Source organism: Talpa europaea (assembly GCF_964194135.1).
Source record: "Talpa europaea genome assembly, chromosome: 6".
In the NCBI taxonomy this organism is placed as follows: domain Eukaryota; kingdom Metazoa; phylum Chordata; class Mammalia; order Eulipotyphla; family Talpidae; genus Talpa; species Talpa europaea.
This window is the reverse complement of record NC_140072.1, coordinates 3,672,934-3,692,874: the sequence shown is the minus strand read 5'-3', so window position 1 is coordinate 3,692,874 and position 19,941 is coordinate 3,672,934. Positions and strand designations below refer to the sequence as shown.

General features: G+C 37.4%; 1 protein-coding gene across 1 annotated transcript in view; it reads left to right on the top strand.

The window, feature by feature from the left end:
- ROCK2 (Rho associated coiled-coil containing protein kinase 2) overlaps positions 1 to 19,941 on the top strand; it is a gene marked incomplete at both ends in the record, with an annotated part of 107,980 nt that overhangs the window by 42,644 nt on the left and 45,395 nt on the right. The window contains one exon of the mRNA XM_084234661.1: positions 13,252 to 13,389. Coding sequence (XP_084090787.1) covers positions 13,252 to 13,389 — 138 coding nt within the window. The remainder of the gene's footprint in view (positions 1 to 13,251; positions 13,390 to 19,941) is intronic.

Genomic DNA, 19,941 nt, shown 5'->3' with positions numbered 1-19,941 from the left:
AATCTCTCTGTGCCTCATTTCTTACCTGTTAAATGAAGATAAGTATAGCATTAATATCTCATAGGATTTCTCTAAGAATTAAATGTGATAATACAGAAGGCATTTGGAACAGTACTTGGACTATAGTGAGTGCACAGTGAATGTTAACAATTTATTGTCAGATATAAAATGGTTCATTTGTCCATCCGCCAAAGAAATATTTATTTTGGGCTTATGGTCCAGAAGCCATGCTGATCTCCAAAGATACAATAACAGTCTTTCTTTCTGAAAATGGTAGTTTTATGGAGGAGATAAAGAATTTTACTTTAAACAAGTATTTTCAGATTATAATAAATACTATGAAGGAAAAAATATGAATGATATGAGAAAGAATAATGGATGGATGTTGTTAATTGAGACTGGAGAGTTAGAAAAGCCCTGGCTGTGAGAAAGCTACAGTTGACTTACACTGGACAGAACTTAGCCACAAGGTGAAATGGGGATGGGAGTCAGAACAGAAGGGACAGCGTATGAAAACTTCTCAGTCAGCAGAATGCCAAGTCATTTAATTTAGCTGGGTGTAGATTTCCTCATCTGACAACCCTATTTCTTATAGGCTGAAATGTCCTGTATCTATAGGAAGGCAACATTTGTTCAGCTTATTGTCCTTTTTTCCTATCTAAAGTGGAGATGCACATTTCTCTTTTTTATATCATGAGAGGTATGTCATGGCTGTTACTGCATTTTACTGTTTTGGGATCTTCTATCACGTCTCATTTTTATGGAAAATAATATTAAATATATTGTCCTGATTAAGAGCTCTGGGGCTAGACTTCTCAGTTTAATAAGGCCTGCTGTGCCCTATGGAGGTCAGCTGCCTGTCTGGGAATTGAATTCTGGTCATAGAGGTATAGATAGCGCTGAGATGTAACCTCTAGGCCCACCAGGGAGGCCCCGAGTAATGTTCAACTTTTAACAGACACTTGTGCATGAAGAACTCTGATATTATGGAGGAGGAGTGACAGTTGACTACTTTGCTTCCATTCTACTGTATATAGAGTTACTGTCATCAAAGATTTAGTAGTAGAACATATTTTATAAGATTTTTAGAAAAGATTTATTTATTTATATAGCACTGGGGTACAGGCCAGAGGCAAGGGAGGGTGAGAGGATTCACCAGAGACAGAGCAGGTAGCAGAACAGGCAGGACTGAAATACACTGCTGAGGGGAGCAGCAGGCGAGACAGGAGAGGTCTGCTGCGCCATGTGGGAATCTCCTTTAGCGGGCCGTGAAGCGCTGCGGACAGCTTCATAGTGCTGCGCTCAACCCACTGCGCCACCGGGGAGGCCCCCTTAAAAGATGTTTTTGTGTGCGCTAAATTAGGTTTCTGTGTATGTGGTACTTAGCATGGACCTGGCATGTTGTAGATACTAGGTAAAATTTGCTGTTGTCATTGTTGTCGGCTTATTTAGATTTCTGCATTTAAATGAGTTTAAATTTAAAAAAAAATCAGAAGTCCTTTCTAACTTTTGTATGTATTTATGTGTATTAATTTGTTAGGTCAGCCTCAACAAAATACCACAAACTGTGTGACTTAAACAACAGAAATTTATTTCTTCACACTTCTAAAAGTGCAAAGTCAGGGTTTCTGCAGTTTGGTTTCTCCTGGAGTCTCTCTCCTTGCCTTGCACCTTCTTGGTCTGTCCTCACATGGTCTTTCCTCCTGTGCTTGCACGTCCCCGGTGTGCTGCCCTCTGTCCTCTGCAAGTAGCCTCTTTTTATAAGGACCCTTGCCAGATGCGAGTAGCACCCACCCTAATGGGCTCATTTTAACGTAACCATCTATTTAAAGGTCTTACCTCCAAATACAGTCACAGTCTGAGGTCAGGGCTTCAAAATAAGAATTTTGGGTGAGGGTGTGTGTGTGTGTGTGTGTGTGTGTGTGTGTGTGTGTGTTGGAATGAACTTTTCAGTGAGGTATCTTTTCCACAATAGCATGCATGCTTTACTCTTTATGTTTGCTAATATCTTGGACTTAACCCTTTTCCTAACCCTTTTCTTTGAAGAAGAGAGTTACAAATTCTAACTTTGCAACTGTCTTCTTAAGGGAAATATGTAGTTTTCACCTCTATTAATAGAAAATGCATAATTCTTTAAATATTCTTATGGTTAAATGATTAGCAGGTGCTTATTGAATATCAAGTACCATTGTAAGTACTGGCAGTCATCATATAGATTACCCAGACCAGGCACCTGCTTCAGTGGAGTTGTTTTTTGTTTTTCTTTTCTTTTCTTTTCTTTTCTTTTCTTTTCTTTTCTTTTCTTTTCTTTTCTTTTCTTTTCTTTTCTTTTCTTTTCTTTTCTTTTCTTTTCTTTTCTTTTCTTTTCTTTTCTTTTCTTTTCTTTTCTTTTCAGCTGGCCACTTTCATTGTTAAAAGAAATTGTGGTCTAGTCTTTTTCTAAAATGTACTACCAAAAAAATATAAAAAAATAGTACTTATAAAATTTGCAGGTATATTACTAATCACTATTATTGGATTCCTTATTTGGAGAAGTTGTATACAAATACTTTAGCCCTTTTATTTTTGAAGTTCTATCTTATTTTGGAGTTTTGGAATTGTGCTTTTAAATGGTTTTACAGTGTTGCCTGCTTCACTTTTCTTAAGAGAAGTGTTAAGCAATGTTAATTTTTTTCCCTGGTGACTTTTATTTAAAACGACAGATATTAATATATGAATGCATGTAAGTTCTTAAAAGGTCTAAATTACTTAGGTAAGTGTGAAAATCTCCATGTTTTATGTCTTCTGTTTCCAATTTCTAACATTAACGTAACCAGCCCATTTCTATCTTTTTAATACCTTGATAATTGAAAACATTTGGGTACTTGTAAAACTAGTGCCAAATTATTTTCAGTGGGTATTTATATTTTATCCTGTCACCTAGAAAAATAGAAATTTATGTTGAAGTAGTTGTTTCTGTGCTAATTATTCTCCCTTGAAATTGAAACTTAACATAACAAATATGTTCATTGTAGAATAATAAGAAAATAGCTAACATTATACTTTTCAGAACCACCTGTAGTCCCATTTCTGAGAGAGAACATACTTGTATTACTTTGATATATAGAGCTTTCCAACATTTCTATTTATAAAGCTATAGATAATATATATGTGTCTTATTTATATGTATGTTAATCTCATTATATATGTACTTTTTTTGTTTGCAGTTTTTCCCCTTTGCTGTGGTAACCTTGGTTTTACAACACTGTGTGTGATTGAGGGGAATAGGTTCACACCTCAGAGGTCTGTTACCACACAATTCCCGCCATCCAAGCACCCAGAGTCCTACCCTCCTTCCTTTGTTCCCACTTCTCAAAGCCTCAATTCTGCAGTCATGTTTCTGGGGGTTTTTGGTTTAGTTTTGTCAGTTCCTTTTATATACATTTTGTAATTTGTGTTTTTTAATGCAATAATAAATAGCACCACACACTTTTATAGTAATTGCAATATACCAGGCAGGCTTTAAGCAATTTGTATGTAGTAATTGATCTTCTCAACAGTCCTTCTAGGAAGGTATTACTATTATACCCACTTTACAGGTGGGAAATTCAGGTAGACAGGATAAATAACCTGCCAGAGTTCATGTAGCTACTAAGTAGTTGAACTGAGAGATGAATCTAGGCAATCCTTTCTTTTTGTTGTATGGGCACAATCATTTTCTGTAGCAATAACTCAGGCTTTGTATATAATTTTTTAAAGATTAATTTATGCATTCAAGAACTAGGGTGTAGACTAGAGGTACGAGGAGATGAGAGGATTTACCAGAGACAGAGTGGGGGGCAGAACAGGCGGGTTAACTGAAATACACTGCTGAGGGGAGCAGTGCTGCGGAGGCTGTGGATAGCTTCATAGTGCTGAGACTTAACCCCTTGTGCCATTAGGGAGGCCCTGAATGTCATTTTATTCTCTATGTGGTGTTACACTATCATCTTAGTCAAACTCATACTAGTTATTCAGCTCTTTTTTGAATTACCCTTTTTCCTATGTTATTGGCTCACTCTTCTGTTTCCTTAGTGATTCATTTTCCACCTGACTCCCAAACATTGTAGTCCCCAGAGACTAGATTCTTTTTTCTTTGATCTGCATTTTCTCCCAGAGTGAGCTCATGCATTCTTGTGATTTCAAATACAATATAGGTTCATGTTTATAGCTGCTGCTCATGTTACTTGCTCTTCAAACTCATATACATGATGGCTTATTTGACATCTCCGTTAAGATTTGTCATAGATACCTAGAACATTTGACATGTTTTATTTATTCCCTCTGTAACTACACTTTACCTCCACAAACCTGTCCCTTCTCTGATCTTTGCCATCTTAATAAAGGACTCCATTATCAACCCAGCTGCTCAAGTTGAAACATCAGAAATCATCATTGATTTCTATTTCCTTCATTTCTATTATTTAATTTTTCAGTAAATCTTGTTCATAATACTTATCCAGTCTCTTTACTTTTTTAAAAAAAAGAAAAAGTATTCATTTCCATCACCTTTATCCAAGATATTTTCTATTCCCAGTCAAATATGAGCTTCTACTCTATGTTCTAGTCTGCTTTGCACTTCAGCTAGCAGACTTTTTACCATTGTTACTATTGATTTCGGATTGGGAAGTGCTGATGGACAAAATATCAAGGCCATGCTGATTAAACAAATTCATGTGCTCCAAGCTCAGCTGACCCACAGTTCTGTGTGGCAGCCTATTTTCCTCACACCACATATCCTTGTACTTTCCTGCACAGCCCGTCTACTACCCATCCCAGTGTGGCGCAGCAGGATCAGCAGTCACTAGCGTACATGCTCTTTTCCATTCTGTTTTCTTATTTCTCCTCCTCTGTATATTAAGGTCTGTAATGGCTGGCGCGGGTCTGACTTGTCTAATATAAACTGCTACCAAATCGATCCTCTACAAGACATTTGTTGTGTCTCTTACTTTGTATCTCAAGCCTACTAAATGCCTACTAAATGAGCCATGAAGCCATCCTGGTCCTTTACTCTCTCTTTTAAGACATTACCAATTTATCTTTCTAGCCCTTATTTTTCATTATGCTGTTCTTTCTGGGCAGGCTCAGAGAATGTCAGAGCATGCCCTTTGTTTTTCAGTTTATTCAATCAGTAGTCTCAGTCTCTGCTTCTCGGTGCTCATTTAAAACAAAAACTTTCCTGATTCCTTTTACACACCTTTGTACCTTTTATCTGATTGTGATCTCTTCTCTGTCTCTTTAGTTATTATTTCATTTACCATATTATGCCTGTGCCATACTCTACATGTATACTTTGAGTCCTTCTTTTATTTGGTAAATTTTTTGAGGTAGGAATTGTGTCTTTTGGATACTTTTTTTGGAATCCCATTATGGGTTCATAGCTGCTTGTCTGAAAATAGTTGACCTGTAATCTGGGAGCCCTCACTGTGTCACCATATGTCAGTACAACCCTGAACATTGGTAAGTGTGTGGGTGTGGATATAGCCAGGTGAAAACTGTGATTGCATTTTTCTTGCCTTTTTGTATTCTATACAGCATAGAACCTGAAATGTGTAAAATGTTTTCACTGAAGTGAATTGACTGTGATCCTTCCTCTTCCCTGGGCTTAGGTGCAGGATTCCTGGGGATCTTGGGTGCTGAAGGGAAACTGGCTCGCAATGATAGGACTCAGGCAGCTGTGATGTGAGGACCTTGTTCTTTTTTCCTCCCACTTGCTTGCTTTGAATTTAATTGGCTCTAAGCTTTTGAACTGGAATCCACCAGAAGGAGAAAGTGTAGGGGAAATGATTTTATGATACTTGTCATGTAAATTCAATTTTTTTATTCCTTTTGGAATAAAACAGACTCTTTGCTAGTTACAAGGTTATTTCTGAGTTGCAAAAACTATCTGTCCCTCCATGTTTCTGTATTTCCTGTGCCCGCCCTGACTCTTGCTCTCAGGGCGGGCACAGACAGAAAACATGAGGGTATTCTTTTCTTTCATCTTAAGTATTCCAGGTCGGTCAAATAGATGCATGAGTCTTCTTATAAGAATAGTCTTATCATTTTTATAGTAAAAATAAAATCAAAAGTCCCAAACGGGGAGTTTGTTTAGAATTATCTTCAAAAGTTTTCATTTACAAATGTTCCAGGAAATCTAGGTTCATTTAGGATTTTCCTAAATCCACTGTCTCATCTACTTAAATTTTTTTACATCAGCTGTAGAAAAGGCAAATGAACAAATGTAACAAAACAAATATTCCACTTGTAACTTTTAAAACCTAATTTTTTTCATCTTTTTTCCTGTATATAATCAGATAGTTCTTTGCATTCATCTGCCTTTAAAATTAGAAATGAGGAATACAACCATCTTTCTCTAATAGAAATACTGGAATAAGAGCAACATTTGTGTCCTTCATGTACTCATAGATCAGTGACAGGGGAAACCCATGGTGCAGTTAGCTAACATTTGCAGTGGGTATGTTTTATGTGCTAAGTATTTATATTTGTTCTCAGTTTACTTTTGCAACAATTCTGTGAGATTCTTACATAGATAGTCACTGAAATCTATTAGGATTAAGCAGAGTGACCAAATTGTCCATAAATAGCTAGAACTTTTGCCCAGGATTGTTGACATCTAAATCTATGCTTATAAGCAGTATTGTGAACAGGGTGATGATGAATAACTACTGTATCTGTTTATCCATCATATTGAATAGGGAAAATGAAACGAGAGAACAAAGAGGGATATACAGAAATGCTGAGGAAGATTGTATTATAATCATTCAGAAAGAGAGATCCTCTGAAGGAAGATAAATGTAAACCAGCTTTCCTAAAGAACTGCTTTACTGTAGTACTTTGTGGTATTAGTGCTAATGGATTTTAAAGGTATGAGGTAAATATTTGGCATGAAGACACCACTGCTTCTTAATGTTTGTTCTGTAGATTAAGTCAAATTAATGAAAAGTTTTATAAATCTCATTTAGTTATAGGTATAATTTTGTTGAATTTGTTAATTGACCAGTTCATCATGGTGCAACTTGTGCACTAGACATCCCTACAAATGAAGGTTTGTATTCTGTTCCTAAAGAAGCTTATGAAGTAAATATGTACACAACTAACTGTGATATTAGACGATTGTGTTGTTGAAGCACAAAGTGGGAAACAATTTTTCTTAAAGAATCTCAAAAGTCAATAAACATTTCCACATGCTCAGAAAATCCTCTAGGCCTTTCCCTTCCAGGTTTTTGTTTGTTAGTTTAGTTAATTCATATGTAAAGATTAAGCATATAACTAAATGTTTAACTATTATATTTTTAGTTACTAGTAATAGCTGTACTTTATATTGCAGAATTTTTAAAACTTGTGGCAGGAATGAAACATAGATACTATTACAGTTGTAAATTAACTGGCTGACTCTTCCTGTTGCATGGAGTGCTTTCTCTAATAAAGCTGGGAAGCATTCAGGGTCTGATTTGTTCTCGGCATAAGTGAAGGTGTGAAGACTGGCATAAATACAGAAGAGGGAATAAATACCTTGGCAACCTCTTTTTAGCAACTTTTTTTTTTAAGCAACATTTAAAGCATTGCTGGAATGAGCATTTGCTTTGAGATAATCCACTAATTCTTCACATATCAGTTACAAAATCTTGTCTATCTGCTGTGGAAGAAATTTCTAGTCTTAAGATTAGGCTCTTTCAACTACCCCCACCCCGTTTTCATCCATATTTTCTCATTGCTTTTTCTATGTATTATTTTCACCATTCTATGAATGTCATAAAACTATGTGCATAGAAGGAATTGTTATGCAAGTTTAGTAACTTAACATAGAAGATGGATATAATATGCGTTCCTCATCATAACTTACTTGATTCTTTGTGTATAGTAATCTTTACATGTAAAGATGTGGCATATTAATAACACATTTCAGAATATTTTAAAGTGAAAGTGGTGAAACATGGCTATAATAACCTTTGTAATTGTAATATTGATTAGGCAGTTTTTATGCTGGATTCTATTGTTTTATTTACTTTTATATCAAGTACTGAGAGGGCTCGAAGTTAAAATTTCCAACTGAAATTGTGGTTTTCTCTGTTTTTCTTTCTTTTGTTCTGTCAGTTTTGCTTCATGAATTTTTAAGACCATTTGTTAGATGCATACATACTTGGAATGTTTCCTGTTATGCCTTTCTGATGAATTATACTCCTTTCATCTGAATTACTTTCTTTTTTTCTTTGCCTTGAAGTCTGCTTTGCTATTAATATTGCTTTGTCAACTTTCTTGTTTGCATGTTGTATCTTTTTCCATCCTTTTAGTTTCAGCTTATTTTGTTTTATTTAAAATATATGAAGCTAGGATCATGCTCAGCGAAATAAGTCAGAAAGAAAAAGAAAAATACCGGATGGTCTCACTCATAGCAGGAATTTAGAAAACCTAAATAAGGGACCAGGAAAAAGACTAATTAATACAAAGTAAAAATAAAAATCAACAAGCAACTAAAACCAGAGACATATCACCTGGGGGGGGAGGGGAGGGGAGGGAAGTGGAGAGGAAGGTCTAGGGTCAAAATGGGGGGGTGGTGCAATTGTATGGGGAATATAACCAAAATGAAAATGCATACATTGTGCAAAAATGAAAAATGATGTAAGAATTATATAAAATAAAATATTAATAAAAATATACTGCCTGTTCTGTTCCCCATTCTGTCTCTGGTAAATTCTTTCACCCTCCTGTACCTCACCTGTACCCCAGTTCTTGTTTAAATAAATAAACCTTTAAAAATATATATATATATATATGTGTGAAGCTAGGGTTTGCTTTAATAAACTCTGATCATTTCTGCCTATGCATTGGAGTGTTTAGGCCATTTATATTTATACATCTTTTAGGCTGTTTAAGATTGTCTTGCAGCCCCTTGAGTCTCTTTCCAATTTCATTTATTCATTTTTTTTCTCTTTAGTTGTCAGATTGATTTGTATTCTGGTTAAGAGACTCCCATCCTATCTCTGTTCTCTGTTAAGCCCTCCAGTGAATTTTCCATTTCAGTGATTTTTCAGTTATACAATTTTCAATTGGTTCTTTTTTATATTTTCATTTATTTGTTAGTTTTTCCTTCTGTTCTCTTCAGACTCTTTTTCTTTTAACATATTTTCCTTTAGTTCTTTGAGCATATTTATGAGAGATATTTGTCAGCTAAGCTTTTGGGATTGTTTCCTGTTGACTCCTTATTTGTTGATAATGAGCCACATTTTCCTTTTGGCCTTTCTAGTAAGTTTTCAATTACTTAATGGTCCTTGTGAATATGCGATAGAGACTCTGAAATTTGTTAGTTTTCTTTGGTGAGTGTTGATTTTCATTCTAATAAGCTGACCAAGTACTTTGTAACCATCTTTAATTTGTGCAGGCTTAGTTTTATGCTTTGTAAATGTGGATGTGTGAAAAGAACAAGGTGTTTTCCCAAGTCCTCTTAATTGGCAGGACTGAACCTCCAAACTCTGTTTGCTTTTTCCAGGGAAATTTGTGGGATTTCTCCACTCTTGTTTTGCTGGAAAGCAAATGTCCCTCCAATGCTGTTAAATCCCTAGTATGTCTGTTCTAGCCACCCCATAGCAGTTGCTTTCTAGTAAACCTTGGGTACTTTGGATAGTACAGCCTTTCCCCAGGCACTCACATGATACATCAAGGGACCTCTGTATGTACAGCTCCTTGCTTTCCTATTTCCTGCTCAGCACAATCCAGGTGCTGCATCTGTCTTGAACTCTGGTCTCTGCCTCTTCAACTCAGCAGGACCACTGTGCTTTGCATAGTTGATCACATGATAAGTGGTGGTTGGGATATTGCCTTCCATAAGAGTATCTTGAGCAATTATGGGTTGACTTGGTGAACAACTCTTCTTTTGGGGATTGTATTATTTTATAAGATCTGAAGACAGTTGCTTCATATATTTTGCCAATGTAATGGTTGTTTGAAGTGGGAGTGCTAACTGGTACCAGTTACTCCATCATGGTCAGAAGTGGGTGATCCTGAGTAACATATGTCTGTATGTAATATTTAACTCTAAGTCTTGTCTGTCTTGATTTGTTCAAATCAATTCAACAAATAAAATTTTTTACCGGAGTTTTGAAAGGGCAGAAAACTCTGTAAAGAGGTACAGCATTGGATGGTTTAATACAACTTTATTGCATTTTAAACTTCATCTGAACTGCAAAGAATGATGATTCTTCCATATATTCCCTGGAGAAGATATGAGCATCCCTTTGGCTTATCTTATTTTTCTTTAGTATAATACTGATTTATTCTAACTGTGGATCTTTAATGAGCTAAAAGTGTTAGTTCTAAAGAGAACTAAAAATATTACTTGTTGACTTTTCCTGGAAATAGAAAATTAATGGTAAATAAAAAAAACTTTTTGGGCCTCCCTGGTGGCGCAGCGGTTGAGCACTGGGTTGCGAAGCTGCCCGCAGCCTCTGCAGCGCCGGTTCGATCCCCAGCTGCTCCCCGGCCACCGGAGGAGGGTCCCGAATGGCGCGCAGACCTCTCCTGCCGCCCGCTGCTCCCCTTAGCAGTGTACTTCGGTCCTCCTGCCTGCTCTGCTCCCCGCTCTGGCTCTGGTGAATTCTCTCACCCTCCCGTTCTTCTGACTGTACCCAGTGCTTGTATGTATAAATAAACAAACAAACAAACAAACAAATAAATAAATCTTTAAAAAATAATAAATAAAAATAAATCTTTTAAAAAAAAGTCTAAAAAAAAAAACCTTTTTGCAGACATTAATTCATTCATCAAGTAGTTTGTGTCTACTTTATTTCCCACGCTGACATTTTGCTTGGCACTGAGGGTATAGTAGAGAATATAACAGGCATGGGTAATCTTTTGTTCGGTTTATATTCTAAAATGGGAGACACATAATGGCATCTGGTAGGGAGAAAACAAATGAAGTCAAAGGTAGAGAACCGTGAATTCCTACTTTGGATAGTGTGTCTTTCCTTTGAAGAATTTATATTTCATTTGAGTCAAAAAGGAGCTAGTCGTCTTGGGGGACAGGAAACTAGTGACAAGAATTAAAAAGGTGTATGCAGGTTAGATCACTAAGCTCTGACTCTGTAGACTGCCTCCTTCCTCCAGCACTCAGTGGGGTGACCATGTAATTTCTTATACAAAAAACTGGCATACTTCTGAGTTGAAAGGAGGACCAACTGGGTGGGACACTATGTCCACAGAGATACGACCCTGTTCTAGGGGACGCAACCTAATTTGGGGTATACATGTATAGAAATGTCATGGATTTGGATGCAGACTGCCTTTGACTCTTGACTCTGCTCACTATCTGTATAGCCCTCTGGAAATTAATTTCTCTAGGTCTCAAATTTCTCATTTGTGACTTGAGGAAGCATTTCGTTAGGATTGTGATGAAAATTAAGTAAGATAATACATTTATCAAAACATACTATGACTTACATAGTAAGCACTTACTCAGTAAATTCGTATTTTTAGCAAATATTTATTGAAAGATTACTGTGTGCCAGGAATTATATTAGGCATTGTGGATTAAGCAAGCAGTGAACAAAACAAAAATCCTTGCCTTCATTGGGTTTACATTCTCGTGTGGAGAGAGAGTAAAATAAATAAGTAAAAAAGTAGGATGCAGAATGGTAAAATAAATACACTGAAGCAAAAACAAAGAAGAAATTTGGAATAGTGAATGGCAGCAGAGAGGGACGATGAATTGCAAGTTTTGTTTCACTTCATTGAGATAGATTATTTGAAGAAAGTGAGGAATTGCGGTGATTCCAGGCAGAGGAAGCAGCACGGGCAGCACATGTGGAGATGAGAATATGCAGAGAACAGCTGTTAGGAATTTTTAGGCAGAGCAGTGACAGGAAATAGTCTTTGTTTTAGAAAGAGTGAGAGTGACAACAGGGCAACTAGTTGCGGCTATTGCAGGTAAGTGAATTAAAAGCCATTAGACCAGGGCAGTATCAGTAGAGGCAGTTAGAAATGGTTGTGTTCTAAATGAGTCTGAGGTAAAACTGACATGACTTGCTGAGTTTGATTATCTGTATGAGAAAAAGAGAGTAGCCAAAGATTTTTAGCTGAGCACCTGGAAAGATAAAGATGCCATTTATTTCAGGAGCATCTTCAGGAATGAAGAGTTGCGATTCAGTTTTGGATATCTGCTAAACATCCAAATATAAATAATCAGTTATGAATTATTAAATCCCAGTAATGTTAAATCCCATGCATTAAATATTTATTGACTCTGTGGTAAAGAGTTTGTTACTTTCTATTCTAGGATTTAAATTGTGGTCAAAAATAAACATTGTCCTTTTATGGAATTTATCATATAATGAGGGAAGAAAGGAATTAATCAAATAATCATATTTTGGTAGTTTTTCCCTTTAAAAAAGCCTTGTAAGGGGCCTCCCCTGGTGGCGCAGCGGTTGAGCACTGGGCTTCAAGGCTGCCCGCAGCCTCTGCAGCGCCGGTTCGTTCCCCGGCCACTGGCAAGGGTCCCACAAAAAAAAAAAAAAAAAAGGCCTTGTAAGTAGGATACCCAAAAAGTGTTGACTTCACAAAATTACAAGTATCTCCTTATATTTAAATTTATTAGGTTCTTATATTCAGATAGTGAGGGATACATGTACATGTCTTGTAAGTTTCTCATTTAACAAATCTTATTCTTAAACTTGGCTAATCAGCATGAGGCAGTGAAGTTTCATGTATTCAGCTTTATGATCTAGGTGAAATGAGACAATCACATATAAAGGTATACTTTTTAAAAAAAAAAAAGATTTATTTATGCATACAAGAACTGGGGTACAGGCCAGAAGTGTGGAGGGTGAGAGGATTCAATTCACCAGAAATAGAGTGGGGGGCAGAACAGGCAGACTGACTGAAAACACTGCTTAGGGGAGCAGTGGGTGAGGCAGGAGAAGTCTGCTATGCCATGTGGGCTGCTCCCTGACTGGGGATCGAACTCGTGCGACAGTGGCTGTGGAGAGCTTCACAGGTTGTGTCTTAACCCCCCCCACGCCACCAGGGAGGCCCCAAAGGTATAATACATTCCATGAACTATTTAGATTGGAATTTTCTTCTTTAATTCATTCACAAGTGTTATGCTTTTACTTTTTGTTAATTAGCTAGGATCATTTTGTTTTATAGCTAAAGTCTTTAATACTAGCATTATTGCATGATCTATTCATCTTTCTTATAAAATTAAAGTATTATTAATTTTGTATTTTAAAAAACCTACAGGTTCGTCATAAGGCTTCACAGAAGGTTTATGCTATGAAGCTTCTTAGTAAGTTTGAAATGATAAAAAGATCAGATTCTGCTTTTTTCTGGGAAGAAAGAGATATTATGGCCTTTGCCAACAGTCCCTGGGTGGTTCAGGTAAGCATACTAATTTTTGTAAGTTTATTTCCTTCTTTAAAACAAGTGCTTACTATTCATAAGAATTGATTTTGTACCCTAAAGTCCTGTATCTAATTCATATAACGACATTGCAGTTATTTTTAATAAGATTTCCTCATTACACTTGTTTAGTGTTCCCAACTGGTGTGTCGCATAGATATGCAGTACTTACATTGGTGACTGGAAGCAACTACTGGTTATGACGTTCTCTTTTCTAAGTCTACTCCTTGGCCCCTCGTGATTTATGTGCTAAGGAAAAAAACTTCCTATGATACAACTTTTGAACATTCCTCTATAGTCCTTTGTTATCCATAATGTAAGACAGGATGGCGATTCCTGACGCAGTCTCTCTTTAGGCTGTGAAGTAAGAAATTGATGAATCTATGTTGCCTTCTTTTCATTTGTATTCCTCACTACCTTTGCTTCTCTCGGGATTATTTTTACACTAGTATCTAATCCTGCAGACTTTTTTGAGCCAGTTCCATGAGTAAGATTAGCTGTGTACTTGTGATGTCCAGAATGCTTGAAAGATGTAGGGGCTTGTGTGGATAGCCATTCTGAGAGAAAAAAATCTGCCACATTTTTCAATGTGTAATTCAGAAGTTTGTTACTGTTGGTTTTTAACTGATGTTGAGCCTCAGCATTTCTCCTCTCCACTTAATGTTTTTTTATTGTAGCCAGTGAAGAGGAGTTTTGATCTGTGCACCTGAAACTAAAATTTTTGTAGCAAATTATATAATATGATATTTTACTTGCTTGAAGAACGATGGTCCTAAGTTATTTCACGTTTAGCTTTGCAGGGCTCCTGGTGATAGACTCGTTGCCATTTCCTTAGTTGGTGTCTCTGACCTCTGATTCTGCTCAGTGGCCTTTGCCAGTGGTACCGATCCATAGAGTTCATGGAGCATGCCAGGCAAACCAACAGGGAAACAATGGACAATTGACGGTTGAAAAAGTGGTAGATTATAAATTCTGGCTTTCATATGTTTATCTCTGTGGTAAAGGATATTCCATGCACTATTACATGTATGAAATTGCTTAGGAAAATTTGTTAAAATGACTGATTTATTTCTATTTTATTATTCAGTGATGTTTAATATATTTGTAGAATGGTGCAGTCATCACGCTACCTAATTTTAGAATATTTTATCACTTCAGAAAACATCCCTAAACTAATTGGCACATTATTTTCCAGCCCTCCCTGACATCGTATTTACCGGTTTTCCAAATAAGGCATTTGTTTACTCTTACTCTCTGAAAGTGAGCAATGGGGAGGGGACAGTATGAGTTTGAACCCACAGACTTAAAACCTATTTGATGTGTTTCAGTCCTTTGAACATCTTATTGATGCTCAAATTCTGACATTTCTGGCCAGTAGGTTCTGAGGTAGAGTCCCTAGTTCTTTTGACATAGCCCCGGTAGTCTTTGATAGCTTGCTTGCTAGCTCCTGCGATAGGGTGTTTCAGACCTACCTTACGTATTTTCAGCCCTGGATATGAAATTAACCATGCTTGTAGGTCCATTTTTTGTATGTGTGAATATTTCTTAAGAAATAGGTGGCTGGCATTGTAATTGCTAGGTTGTATGGTATGCACCTTTGACATTTGGATTGATAATTCCCAGTTGCCTTGTTGCGGGGGAAAAAAAAAAAACTTTACAAGTTTACAATATTCTAATTGTGCAATAGATGTTTTATTTCACTACAGTTTTACAGATACTAAATATTGTAACTGTTTAAAAATTTTATTTTAAATGTCCTTGAGAAATAAGATGTGGAGTTAGGTTGCATGTCCTTGATTACTAATGATAATAATGCGTCCGTTTACACAATTCATATGTGTAGGGTAAGGAAAAAATGTCAGGCTTTTCTGCCCTCCTGCCATCAGGAAAAATGATGGATCCCTGCGGTCCTGAATGCATGCCTGAGGGCGGCACCTGGAGCAGGGTGTGGGCCTAGGTAGATGGGATTCACCTGGGCTGAGACTGGGCTTTTAAGGGTGGCGTCACCGGGACGCCAACAGCAGCCTAAAGAGAAGCCCAGAGAGCAGCAGCAGAAGCCGAAGAGATGCCGAGATCACCGGAGGGCCCAGATAGAGTGAGGATTTGCTGGGGGCTGGGAGGACTGCCAGCCTCCCGGCCCCCCAGCACCCCTGCCTGCTGTGTACTGGGTAAACCCCAATAAAAACCTGCAAAAGCCACTGAGGGCTCCAGGACTCCTCCTTTACCTGGTCTGCTGGATCAGAAAACCTGCACTGTGTCCATTCCTGCCTTACAAATATGCTGATTAGTAATTTGTATTCCAGCTCCATTGCTTGTCTCAGTTTTTTGATGTGTTTCGTTTTTTTAAAAATCGATTTGTTAGAAATGCCTAGCAGATCCTGGTTAATCCTTTATGTTGGAAATGTATTCTCTTGGACTGTTATCTTTTGTTCATTGATTTTTAAAATTTAGATGTAATCAAATCTGTAGATTTATTCTGGTCCATTTGTTACAGTGAATGAACCAATATAGATTCATTATTATTAACTAAACTCCATAATCTATTCTGATTTTCTTAGTTTTTACCCACTGTCCTTTTTTTGTTCTACATTACATTATCGTGTTTGCTTAGGCTCTTCCTCTGCTGTGACAATTTCTTCGACTTTCCTTATTTTTGATGGTCTGCTTTGAGCATTACTTGTCAGTTATATGGTGGAATGTATATGTTTTTCTGCTGGAATTTGTCTGATATTTTTCTCATTTATGGTTGTGGGCTTTTGAGAGAAAGAGAGGTAAAGTACCATATTCATCTATATTGATTGCAAAGTTTAAATAGATATTGAGAGATGGATATTTCCTTTGCCTTTACATTGGGGTACAAAAAAAACTTCTGGAATTGTGGAACTATGGTTTGAGCTCAGAAAATATATTCACTGCAGATTTGTATAGAAATGGAAATCTCACTTGTTTTAAGTTTTATAGTTTGGGAATTGCATAAAGCATCTTGTTAGTTGTCACCCAGATGATCTTAACACAGTTTCAGTTTTGCATTAAGTGCTATTTTGCCTGTAATTTTGGTTGTATTGATCAAGAAACATCATCAAGTCTGCAGCTACTGCCAACTTCCAGTGTTGTTCAGTGTTTGATAATAGTTGGTGAGGGTGGCTGTTTTGTTTTTTTAATTGAGGTAACATTAATTCACAACACTGCGTAAATTTTCAGGTGTACAACTTCTCATCTCAACAGCTGTACTGTGTATATCTCTCACACCAAGGGATGGTTCTTCTTGATGAGAAAAATTTCCATCTCCACTCGGAGTTCAAATAATTGCAGTAAAATTGAACTGTGGTGCGATAGAGTCAGGATATTCAGTTCCTATTTCTGACCAAAACGAAATCATGGAACTGATGTCTAAGTCCACAAGAGCAAATGATGTCATCAACATTACTTGTTTATTAACACGTGAGAGATTCAAATGTATTTTCCTCAGGGTGTCTGTTGATCTGTGTCATAAAGAATAACCATGGACTTTAAACATCTTACATTTTCACAAGGCTTTGTAAATGCTCCAGATACGATTTTACCACCATCTCTTACAGTACACCTTACCAGAGTCTACTTCAGGTTGTACTGAATTAGTACTTTCAAAACTTCTTTGAAAACATTTTGCCTGGAGTTCATCTTGCAGGCTGTTTGTAGAGGATAATTCTTAACTCACTTCAAACTTGCCACTGAGTCTTCCAATGAACAATAGTGAATGGTATTGGTAACATCTGTTGTCTCACGGAGAGCCAAGGACAACCACTCAGAATCCTTCGCCTTTTTTCAATTGACTATTGATATTATTCCCAGTGTTCTCAACTCGGAGCAGCTGTTGTTACTGAAGGGCTAATAGTCTTAAATTTATTTTCTCTAGACACATTTCTTTGACTGCAACAAAGACAGTTTAATTCACCACTGGTAAAATGGCTTTCTTTGCTTACCTAACAAGCCATCTGGAAAGTTTCTTTGATTTCAGTCCACACATACTTAGCACACCTTAACATTTTACTATAATTAATTTTAAACTGCTGAAACATCACAAGAACTTTTGAATTACTTCCTATTCTCCTACCATTCTATCCTCCCCCCCCCCCCCCATCTGAGAGAGAGCTCCTGGGGCTCAGGCCCTAGTGGCTGGCAATAGATGGAAAACGCTGAGATCTCACCCCGCGCCACCAGGGAGGCCCCATCCTACTGCTCTTCTCCAGTTCCTTCATCTGCTTGACTTATTGTCAGCCCTTATTTTCCCATTAAGTGTCTCTTTTTGAATATTGTAGTCTGACAAGATCAGGAGAGATGCTTATAAACACATTTGAAGTTATAAATTTCTCTTTGAGTTCTGTTTTATTTTTTTTTTATTTTTTTTTTAAATAGTGGCATGTTTTATTTATTTGTTTGATTGTTTGTTTTTGTTTATACATGCACTGGGTACAGTCAGAAGCGTGGGAGGGTGAGACAATTCACCAGAGCCAGAGCGGGGAGCAGAGCAGGCAGGAGGACCGAAGTACACTGCTGAGGGGAGCAGTGGGCGGCAGGAGAGGTCTGCGCCATGTGGGACCCTCCTCCGGTGGCCGGGGAGCAGCCGGGGATCGAACCGGCGCCGCGGAGGCTGCGGGCAGCTTCGCAACCCAGCGCTCAACCGCTGCGCCACCAGGGAGGCCCTTTGAGTTCTGTTTTAAAAAATGATTTTGTGACAATGCAAAAAAATACATAAAACAGTAAAATGATTTGTCACTACCCAGCTTGAAATATGAACATTGTACCACCCTCAAAATCCCTTGGCACTCTTTCCCAGTCATTGCCTCTGTGTACCCCAGCAAAGGAACCCCTCTTCTGACTCTATTAGTAATAATTTATTTGCTTACTTTTCTAGTTTACCACCTAAACAAGCTCGCAGAAACTACAATTTTCTTGTCTATTGAAGTTTATATTAGTGAAACAGTTGACTCCTTTGTAGCTTTTTTGTTCCACATGTTTATTATGAATTATCCAGATTGCTAGAATTTATTAATTTTGCTGCCTTATTTTCTCCCCTTGTATGTCTATACCACATTTTGTTCATATACTTAGCAAATTGTTTTGAGATTTATCTATAATGTAACATATTGTTCGTTCATTTTTATTACTGAGCAGCACTCCCTTGTATGGATATATGACAGTTTGTTCATTTATGGACATTCAGGTTGTTCCTAGTTTTTGTCTCTTATGAGTAAAATGCATGATTAAGTTATTTGCAAATCAGTTTGTACAATTCAGTGATTTGGGGGAAATTTAGAGAGTTGTGTCCCCACAACTATTACTGATTTTAGGATATTTCTGCTGTCCACAATGATCACTTTTACCCTTTACCATCATTTGCCATTCTCCTCACATCCCCAGGTAGCCACTAGTGTGTTTTCTGTCTCTAAAATTGCCTTATCTGACCACTTCAGATAAGTGGAATCATGCCTTATGTTGTCTAGTCTCTTTCCATTGATGTACTGTTTTTGAAGTTCATGCACATTATATATAGCATGTATTGTGCTTAAACTTTTATTTCTTTTTAGTGCTAACTAGCGTTCTATTTTATGATGTTGTATAATAAAGAATGTGTTTGGTCTGTGTCCCATTCCTAGCAGAATTTTGAAAGCTCTCACATTGTCAGACTGATGAGAATGTCTTTGTTATGCTAATGAGACTGCTCCTGGTGGCCCTTTGGTCACGTTGGGGTGGATGCTGATCACCAGAAGGAACAGCACATATTACAGGAGTCCAGCTGCTAGAAGAGGGCTGGAGATAAGAGTTTAATCACATGGTCAGTGGTTTAATTAATTGTACCTATGCCATGAGACCTAATACAAACCTTGGACACTGACACTCAGCTTCCTGTTGGTGAACACAGCAGTGTGTGCTGGTTGGTGATACGCCTCGGTTCCACAAGAAGGCACAGAAGCTCTGTGCTACCTCCCAAACCTGCTCTCCGTGTAGCCTTTATAATAATACTATAATCATAAGTGTAATGCTTTCCCGAATGCTCTGTGTTGTACTAGTGACATATCAAACCCAAAGGGGTTATGGTAACTTCAGATAAGGCAGGTACCTAGGGACTCCCTAAGTGTGCTTACCCTCTGAGAAGAGGGCAGCCTTGTGGAAGACTGATCTTGTAGGATCTGATACTAATTCTGCGGGTCTAGCAGTATAATTGCAATGCAGTGAGCCCAGTTAGGGGGAAAGCCAGATACATGGATACATACCCCATTGTGTTTGTCCATTTACCATTTACAGAGTTGTGCTGTGTATCACCAACTCTGGGTTAAATTTTTTCCACCTTGGATCTATAATAGTGGCTACTGCTGCTATGATCTATTGCATGGACATACTGCATGTCCCTTGGTAGACACCTAGGAATGGAAAGCTTGACTCTGTGGTAATTTCACATTTAATTTTTTAACTACTTAAGAAATCCACCTGTTTCCCAAAGCGGCAGTGCAGTTTTATGTTCTCATGAACATGTATGCAGTTCTGGTTTCT